The 10,088-nt window shown below is 40.0% G+C and overlaps 1 protein-coding gene across 1 annotated transcript; it reads left to right on the top strand.

The window, feature by feature from the left end:
- Window positions 1–3,593: 3,593 nt before the first annotated feature.
- dio3a (iodothyronine deiodinase 3a) lies at window positions 3,594–4,831 on the top strand. Its single transcript, XM_040137698.1, has one exon. The coding sequence runs from the start codon at window positions 3,626–3,628 to the stop codon at window positions 4,409–4,411; it is 786 nt and encodes a 261-aa protein (XP_039993632.1). The 5' UTR covers window positions 3,594–3,625; the 3' UTR covers window positions 4,412–4,831.
- Window positions 4,832–10,088: the final 5,257 nt, after the last annotated feature.

Genomic DNA, 10,088 nt, shown 5'->3' on the forward strand with positions numbered 1-10,088 from the left:
TGCTAGCTTTAGTGGACGTTTAAGTCACATGCTTCATGTGCTCAGCCTTTTTCCATTGCACCTTGTCACATTTTGCTTTTATCAATACACTAACTTTTCCATCTCCGGCAAGCATGACAACTTTTTTGCGAAATTGAATTTTGCCCTTTTTTTAAATGCGCAAATTGAAAATGGGCGCCTGTGCAAACAGGTGGATGGAAACACACTTGCTGATAGGTAGATAGAGTACTTTATTAATCCCAAAGGAAAACACAGAAACAAAGACAAAGGTAAGAGCAATACAATAAAAAATAAAAATTAAATAACAAATATATTTTTTTAAAATCTGAAAATAGAGCCTAAAAGTATAACCATAATCTTTGTAAATTAGTTTTAGATTGTATTATCACTAGTACATAAGGTATCGTGAGAAAATATGTAGTTCAGCGTTTTGGGTTCATCTTGTAAATTCATTTGAAGACTGATGAACCAAGACAAACCTTTGACGGAGATATAAACTTACTGTTTGACACCCTGTCGTCCGTTTTCGGAGTCATCACAGCGAAGTTGGGCTGCAGTCAAATGACATCTGCCCTTCTTGTCTGATTTATGGCCACCCGGCAGTCAAATATGACATGGATTTACTGTAACAGGAGATTAGGTCTTAACCAATATACTGTATGCTCACTAGACCTGGAATGCTTTGCTGAATAAGCACACCAGAGCAGTGAATGGCATTTAGCCAGTAATGGCTAATATGTGTGGCCAGATGTTAAATGCCTTTGGAGCACAGAGACAGACGCTGAACAGAAGACTGTTTTTCATTTTTAATAAATTTGCAAAACTTTCTGAAATTCCATTTTTTTAAAGTCATTATGGGGTATGGAGTGTAGATTGATGAGAAAAAAAATGTATTTAAATGATTTTTGCATAAGGCCACAACTAGGTCAGTCCCGATTACCATTTTTGGGGCTTTGAAGCTTCAGTGAGAATTACCAGGGAATGTTCGAAGTTTCAACCCAGAGGGGTGGGAGTGGGAGCAGAGAGAAACAAAGACAAAAATTGGACTTCAGCGTTATACAATACTTTGTTAGCATGCAGTTTGCACTAACATCAGTGTTGTCTAAGCTACAGTTTTCAGCTGATTTGCCAAACTTGTACTTTTGTGGTATGCCAGTTTCCTTTCAAATTCCGAAGTTATTCCCGGTGCTTGATTTTTTTTTTTTTTTTTTTCCCGCACATCTTGCTGGCATGTTGTAATTTGTAAGCCTGTTATGTGGTCACGTGTCACTGTCCCAGTGTCAGTGCTGGTAACATTAGATGAGATTTGTGACAAACAAAATTATCAATAAAATAACATGTCCTTGTCCGTGACTAATATATATTAATAATGTATACCAATAATAATACCAATAATAATTAATGTTTACGCATAATGAATAATGTTGGGTTACTGTTTCTTACTTCATGTGGGTTATTTGGTATTTTTGTAGTAATGTATAGATAATAATAATTTTTTTTAAAATGCAGCCTTTGAATAATGATTTTGTCTTCGGTTACAGTGGCATAAGTCAAACCTTTGAAACTTCGAGGCCTTCAGGTCAACCCCAGCTGCAACATAACAAAATGTGAAAAAACTGAAGGGGTCTTAATACTTTCTGAATGCACTGTACATGCAGACCCAACTGGTCTCAGGAAACCTTGAAGAAATAATATTGAGAACATGAGGACTTAAAGTGGGACTGAGCCACAATAAATACAATTCATACATGGTACATGGTAGATGGCTGTTACTGTCAAAAGTCAAGTTATAATGACTGCCAGTGCAAGAAATATGAGTTTACCGTAAGAGAGGTGTGGCAAAACTGCTTGTTATTAATTGTTTTTCTGAGTGTGGTGTGACGTTTAAAGATGTCATGCTCCTAAACCCCATACTATCGTGTGGAATAGTATACTGCTGAGTTTCATGGAAATCTCATTAAGTCCAGCCATTAGTGTAAAATATAGTGACTGCTGCTGCTGGTCAAAGTGAAATTTAAACCTAAAGTAGCAGCAGGAAAAAGGCTTGGGGCTGCAGGTACACCTTTTTTGTTTTTGAGCTCTCTGATTAGTTTACAGGAAAGTATTTTGAGAGAAACGATGTTTAAAGACAGCAACTCTTCAAACACCTCAGAAAATGTTTTCAAAATTATTTAAAGTTTTATGAGCCTTCAGACATCAACCGGGACATATTTAAAATGATCCTTCCCCCTTTACAGAAAACTATAAATCTGGGAGATTTCTGACCACAGTAGAAGACGATGTTTTGTTTCTTTTGACCCCAAAAGTTACTCATTCTGACTCATATCCTGAGCAGTTTTTGTGCCATATGAGCCATGGTGCTACAGAGTACTGGTATCCCCTTCTCCCAACAGACAGGAAGCCTAGTGTGTGTGTGTGTGTGTGTGTGTGTGTGTGTGTGTGTGTGTGTGTGTGTGTGTGTGTGTGTGTGTGTGTGTGTGTGTGTGCACGCGCGCTTGTGTTTTGAAGGACTTTTATGTTACTTTATCTAACACAGTAGACACCTGAGGAGGAGGATTATGGCCACATGAAAAATTTGTTCAAGGGCTGAGATTAATTTGAAATCTGAGAACTCACAATTCTGAGAAAGAAAATCTTTTGTATCTCCAAATTCTCACTTTAATTTCAGAAATATGACTTTTCCACATAGGTGCAACATTTTCTGGAAAGAGTAACTTCTCTCCCCTAAATTCAGACTCTTTTCTCAGGATTGACATTTCTTCAAAACTCTGACCTTTTTTCAAGGATTTCAGACCTTTTATGTCAAATTTTGACTCAGAATTTATACTTGTCCCATTTTTCTCACTTTTTTTTTTTCTCCAGATTTCTTTTTCTCACTTTCTCAAAGTGTAAATTTTTCATGCGGCCTTAATGGTGTTCCGTAACAGAGCCCATTCTGATGTATCATTATATACTATAGTACAGATACACGTGTTAATGTAAAACCTCTGGGGGGTTTAAACATGAATATATTAACTTGTGTCAGTGTGATGTAACCCCTGTTAGGGATATCTCTCATGTGAGCCAACACTGGTTCATATGGACTGATGTGACATGGCATCGGGACAAACAGTGGATCGTTCACATGTCGGTGACTGGATGAGTTACGGGCAGACTAGAAGTTGCACAGGCCAGTCCCTTAAGTGGAGTAGATTAAAAGTATAGCCAGGCAGCTTCGGCTGAGATGTGCTGCAGCAAGAGGGTCATCGTCAATGCAGCAGCAGCAACTTTAGGCTGTTATCATAAAAGAAACATGATATGCGAGAAAAGTCAAACGATTATCACACATCATCATGAGCACTGGGACTTAAACAGTCTGATAGTAAAAATTATGACCGACTCTTTTCAAATAACTGCTGTGGCGCACCCTCCCCTGCACCTTTTGGCTTTTGGCTATGACTCAAAGCTGTGGAGTTGACAGAAGGTAATCCCCACCATGTGAGGCCTCGGCCCCAGTTTGGAGGCGGGGTGTAATTCATTCAAATCTGCCGGTGCTATAAAAAGAAGGGAAGTTGCTAGTAACCCAACTTCAACCCACGGGATCGTGGCACAGCGCAGGACCATCCGGGTCGTTATTCTAGTGATAATGAATACTATTAAAGCTATTAAAAATGCAATAGTCTGTCTCGTCCTCCTGCCCCGCTTTCTGATGGCAGCCGTCATGTTTTGGCTGCTTGACTTTATTTGCATTAGGAAAAGGGTCTTCTTCAGCATGAAGGAGCAGGAGGGCGATGCCATCGATCCTCCTCTCTGCATATCAGACTCCAATCGTCTCTTCAGCCTGGAGTCCCTCAAAGCAGTGTGGCACGGCCATAAACTGGACTTTCTCAAAGCAGCGCACCTCGGACACGGAGCGCCCAACACCGAAGTTATACAGCTGGAGGATCAGCGGCGCAGCCGGATCCTCGATTACGCGAAGGACAAGAGACCGCTCATACTCAACTTTGGCAGCTGCACCTGACCGCCGTTCATGGCGCGTCTCAAGGCTTTCCAGGGAGTCGTGCAGCAGAACGCGGACGTAGCGGACTCTGTAGTTGTGTACATTGAGGAAGCTCACCCCTCGGACGGATGGATGAGCACTGACGCGCCCTATCAGATCCCCAAACACCGGTGTCTGGAGGACAGGCTGAACGCTGCGCAGCTGATGCACCTGGAGGTGCCCGGCTGCCTGGTCGTCGTCGACAGCATGGAAAACGCCTCCAACGCCGCGTACGGAGCTTATTTCGACAGACTTTATATACTGCAGGAGGGAAAGATAGTTTACCAAGGTGGTCGAGGACCTGAGGGGTACCGGATCTCAGAGCTCAAAGACTGGCTGGATCAATACAGAGAACGGCTGGAGAAATCCAATAACCTAGTTATTCATGTGTAGATTACTTTGAATCTCTCTAGAGCTGCTGTGACGAAAACAAAAACAAACAATGCTGCAGAATTTTCAGTATTATAACCCCGTTAGGTAGATCCCCCCCGCCATTAATGATTTAAGTGTATTTATTTTTTATATGGTTGGATCGATTTGTTCAACATTGCAGGGTGTACTACAGTAGGCTCCTTGATTTCATTTTGGACCTGGTTTGTTTGTGAACGAAGGTGTTTCGTGTGTCAAAAGTTCTGTCTTTAGTTCTTCTCCCTGTGTACATGCGCTTTGAACGAATTCGCCAGGATCTTGAGTAATGTGCATCACTGCTCGTCAGTATTGTTGTGAAGTTCGGTTTTTAAACGGGATGCAACCAGAGAACCGATACTGATGTTTTTAATACTGGATATCATAGTGAAGGTGCTGTTCTCTGCCCTGCATGGCGCATCTGTTTGGAAATATTGTTCCGTTTTATGGATATATTTTTCATACAATAAAATGCTTTGATCTACTCGTCCTTTTTTTACTTTAAACAAAACACTTGTGTAAGTTGCATCATCGTTTGTTTGCATGCAAGGTGGGGAGCTGGTGTGTTTTTGCAATAACAGCATGCGGTGTATAGATTTAACAGTCATTTGGTCTCTTGTACTAAGAGGACAAAAAGGATGAATGTTCAATTTCCTGCACAGTGAAGCACAACAGACCTCCACGGGATTTCTTCTAGAAATATCCTCTTTCAAGTGCAGTCTCTAAAATTGGTGTGGAGAAGCAGAAAATATGAAATAACTTCAAAAAGGATGAGATCTCACCAAATCTCCAAACATAAAAAAGTTTTGAAGAACTGCAATTATTGCATTATTTTAACGCTGAGTCTTGGTTATTCCCAATTTTAAAACATCCCAATCCCAATTATTCATTCTCAAAGTGAAGAGCAACGGAAATCTTTAAACCTGAGTATTTTTCACCAATATTGTCTAATTTGAGATGAGTTCTTTAATTTGACATAATTTTTCTCTACTTAAATGTTTGGGCGCTTTTTTTTTCTGAGTCACCAATCACTTTCGGGTTTCCTAAAATCAGCTATATGCTGCAAACACGTTTGGTCTCTGCTATCAGGATGCAGTATCTTGTACTTAGTTGCCAGCCACCTTTAAAACTGTATAGATAGTGATTAGGTCTTTGGTTAATACTGCAGTGAAGAAGCCGTGCTTTGTTCTCCACAGCCCCTTCCTAAGCCTTTGACCTCTTACAATTAACTGAGGATAATCACACTTGATCCTATTATGCAGAGTGATACATCCACCTATAAGGGTCTAAACACACAAATGTTTTCAGGGCTTAGCACACCAAGTGTTAGGAGTGGAGGCATTTAACTGTGCACAGAATTCCCCTGGAAACTGAAGCACTGAACACGCTGAAATATCTGTAACTCTCTGTAGTGATTTATTGCTGAATTATTGCTCCCATGAGCCCTCAACATAGCTGAAAACATACATTTAATACATGAAAATCACCAGGTTAGCGTAACATGCAAAAAGAGAAGGGTTTTTTTTTTTTGTGCTTCGTAATAAAACTAAAGGGAAATCCCTTCAGAGGCTTCAGATACGAGTCACGATGCAGTGAAGACACAACATGGGGCAATGCCTCCGACAAAGATGACTCAGGAAACCTGACACAACCTGTATGTGGAGCAACATCTTGTCAGATGCCTTTGTTCCCCATGCCTCCTGCGTCCGCGGTGCCATTATTCATAGTCAACTTTGGAGAACAGGGCCGTTTTCTCCAACACAAGCATGCTCATTGTTGGTAAAGTGGGAATTTTTATCAGAAAACACTGCTAATGCATCTGAGTCGGTTTGTCTTCTATAAATATCACTTGATGTTTGAAATTAGTGCTTATATGAAGTTGACAGAAATGAGAGAGCTGTCGTTATGGCGGAGAAAGACAGGAGATCTCTTCCTCTTCAGATGTGAGATGTGGCAGAAAAATAGGTCACATCCTCTCAGTTTTCAGTCCCTGGTCATCAGGACTCTTTGTGGTTGGCAGGGGTTGAAATCCCAGCTTCTGCAGCTACTTCAGGTGCGCACTCCGCATTAGTCCTTGACGTAATAAATCCATATATGGGAAGATATGTAGAATAATGTTGAAAAGCGGAACAATAACAGCCACAACTTTGGCCCATCATTCATCGATGAGTCAATCTACAAAAAGTTTTTCGAGAAACCTTTTGATTATCAATTAATCATTCAGTTGTTAATTATCAAGCAAAAATACCAAAAATACACTGGTTCCATCTTCTCAAATGTGGGGATTTGCAGATTTTCTCTTTGTTATATCTTTATAAATTTTATATATTTTGATATTGGACTGTTGGTCCGACAAAACAAGCAATTTGAAGACATCGCCTTAGGATCTGGGAAATTGAGAGGTGCACTTTTCACTATTTTCTGATGATTTCTATTACTATACTAGTAATCTAAAAGATAATCAGTAACTTGATAGTTAGTTGCAGACCTATGTGACACGATTAAAGATAGTGCAGCAGAATATAATGGTGCTACACAAATATCTATTCAATTTTTTCCGGACATTTGTCAAATCTTTTCTCTTTTTCTTGTAAATGAATAGATCATTTGACGTCCTCTGGGATCTAACATTGATCAACAAAAACAGGAAAAATTCAACTTGATTGACGTGATCGGAAACAACAGATGTGCAGTACGCAATTGGTCCAAAGTTGACGCTGCGTCAATTTAATTGGTCACAAGCCAAAAAAGATAGGGAACCGTAGTAACAGAAAAGAGAATAGGTCCAGCACCATTAGAGAATATGTTGCTTGTCTGACTGCAGGAGTTTTACAGTGACCTCACTTTACAGCTCATCTGGAACACATTTAACACACAAACGAACTGTATTTATATGGAACTGACAGCTGACAGAGGGGTACCTGCCTAAATGAAATATAACTTGTAGTGTCTCCAGTGTGCACTCCTGAAAAGAAACCCCGAGTGAAATTGTTTGAATCTGGATTCTTTCCATGTGCGATTTTCCATGGATGTTGAGTTTAATCTGTCAGCGGGGAGGCAGACGGGAACAAAGGGTTAAGGGTCTCAGGCTGGGGAGAGAGATTTAACTTTTGCTGTTCTGTTTTGTTTTATAACTTGGAGGGAGCAGTATGGGTCTCCTGAGGTGTTTTTTTTTTTTTTTTTCAACTTCTCTGGTCAGCTTTGAAGGTGAGGGCCCCTCTCTCCCCAGGGTCATAAGTCCACAAATGAATGTCTGGTGGTGGGAAACTGGGGGCCTCAGCACACAAAAAGGTTTTAAGTGAAACCTGTGTGAATCAGGTTCAGCATGTTAACATTTAACCATGCTCCAAACAATCTTCTTAATACTGGTATAAATAAACTCCTGAGCCTTTTTGTGCCTCAGGAGTTTCAAAACTCAGAAAGCCACAGGCACTATTGCAGAACCGAAGGTGTTCTTATGAATGAAAGTTTATTCGGAAACCTTTATAAGAGTCACAAGTATTGATTGACTTAGGCGTGGTAGTAGGGGATTTAGTACCAAGTTGCATCATCAAGAAAAGACTGTAGTCCATACGCAATACATGTCGATTAAATAACTAATAAACTCCTTCACAGTCCCTCCTGAGACATTTTCCAATAATGTACAGTCTGAAGTGAGAAATGGTAGGATGTAGCGTGTTTGGGGGGGGGGGGGGCAGAATGTCACCCAAACAGTGAACTGAAATGGCGCAGCAACAAAGTGGAAAATGATCTGTTATGCGGGATGCACAGCACTCATCCTTGACTCCTGTGAAGGTTTGTATTGTTGGCCAGGAGCAGAGTAATGAAATAGAAACTGGGAAACATGACGTATTTGTTTTCATATTGTTACAATGAACTATTGTTCTCATACATTGTAATCTAGTTTTTTTAAACGTGATATTGGTAGAAAATGATACTAAATAGAGATATTAAATACAGCAATCTTTGAACCAGAGTTTTGATTCAGCATGTGTTTGTTAATTCCAAATATGTGAAAACAGTAAATTACTTAGAATCAACTCATAAAAACTGAATCCAGTGTTTTCACAGCAATGAAATGCATGACTCTGTGCTCAGCTGCTGGCTACAGCCTTTCCTCTGTCCTATTTTAGATGGATGACACCTTGTGGTCGTAGTCTGAGACGACATGATTCTTCTAGGAGCTGCGTGAGCTCTCAAAGTTGAGCCTGAGACACACCTGGCAGAAGTCTACTGCTACACTGCTCTCTATAGATTGGAGAGCCTTTATGGGAGAGCTACAGGGAAGCTAAACCGCTGACTCTTGCTTGCTTCTGCCTTGAAGAAATTGGAAATATGCAGTTTATCCTTACTTGTGTTGTCACTGGAAAGATTTCAGATTTAATTCAAGTTAATATCTCTTTCCAAGCAGTGTGAAGAGTCTTATTGAAAGCAAACTAAAAAAACACCTTTTGTTGTTTTAATTTATGATCAATAAACAGCACTTAAATTTAGGGGACTGGGTTCTTTGGCCAAGTTGAAGTTCATTCAGTCTTGAAAATAAAGCGATTCGCAAAAAGGCAAAATTACATTATGAATACATAATACATTTACAAGTGTTACATTTTTTCTGATGAGTCATTAATCCTTCAAAGGCAGCCTGGTACATTTCTGTCCCAAAATTGCAGCCAGAGGAAACGGTTTTGAATATTTATGTTTTTAAAGCCCCTGCGTTCCTATAGTCCATCCACACAGATGTTTTCACTTACGTTGTCTAATAGGGCCTCTTCTCAGGAGGAGAGTGTTGCACTTGTTGGGCAGGATAACTTAAAGGTCCGGTCACGTTACATTTCTGTTCAACAAAATTTCCCCGCACTCAGACCTGAAAAGGGCGTAATATCATGTTTCTGACGTGCCTAAAAAATATTACAGATGTATTAGAATGATCTCAAACTGTAAATAGTATATGAGAGTGACGCCACAGTTTGTAGTATAGTAGTGTGGTAATGTACTAAAAATGGTGATTTCCTGAACGAGAGCTCAGTTCCACTCCCTCTCTCGCACTGGACAGTGCAGAACTGGGTAAATTGGTGGGTGTTAAAATTCAATCAAACTGAATTCTGTCCGACCCTGTTCCTCGTAGAAATGAAATCCTGTCTGACTGTGCCTTTATCATTCCCATCAGTACATAGTTTACTGACATTGTAATTCCCAGCAAAGCTCCACCTGACTAGACTAATCAGCTAAGTAATTAAAAACGCCCGTGTAAGTGTGCAAAGCCTTTAATACTCATCATCATAATGTGATGTTGGTAAACTTATTACAAGTGTCAAAATTTCAGAACTCACATACACAGAGCAAAACCAGTGTGTGCTTCAGTAAATACCATGCTTTTCATACACCATACATGCTTGTGTTTTTCAACCTGAGATGCTTTATTTGCTCAGACGCTAAAGATCTAATGCTTGTATGTCCAGTTTTCTGTAGGTGCAGTGCTCTGTTGTAGCTGTTTGGGGATCATTTTATATTCACCTCTTAAATTTTTGATTCATTCCAAGCAGGCAATACCAGACTTTTATTGTATCAGAAAAGATGAAACACCAGGTCGTCTCTCAGGGAAACATCTAGCCACCTGACTTTACTTTGAATTTCAGCTGTATTTCTACATAGAGATCCTTCTGATTGC

Source organism: Xiphias gladius, chromosome 10 (genome assembly GCF_016859285.1).
Source record: "Xiphias gladius isolate SHS-SW01 ecotype Sanya breed wild chromosome 10, ASM1685928v1, whole genome shotgun sequence".
In the NCBI taxonomy this organism is placed as follows: Eukaryota; Metazoa; Chordata; class Actinopteri; order Istiophoriformes; family Xiphiidae; genus Xiphias; species Xiphias gladius.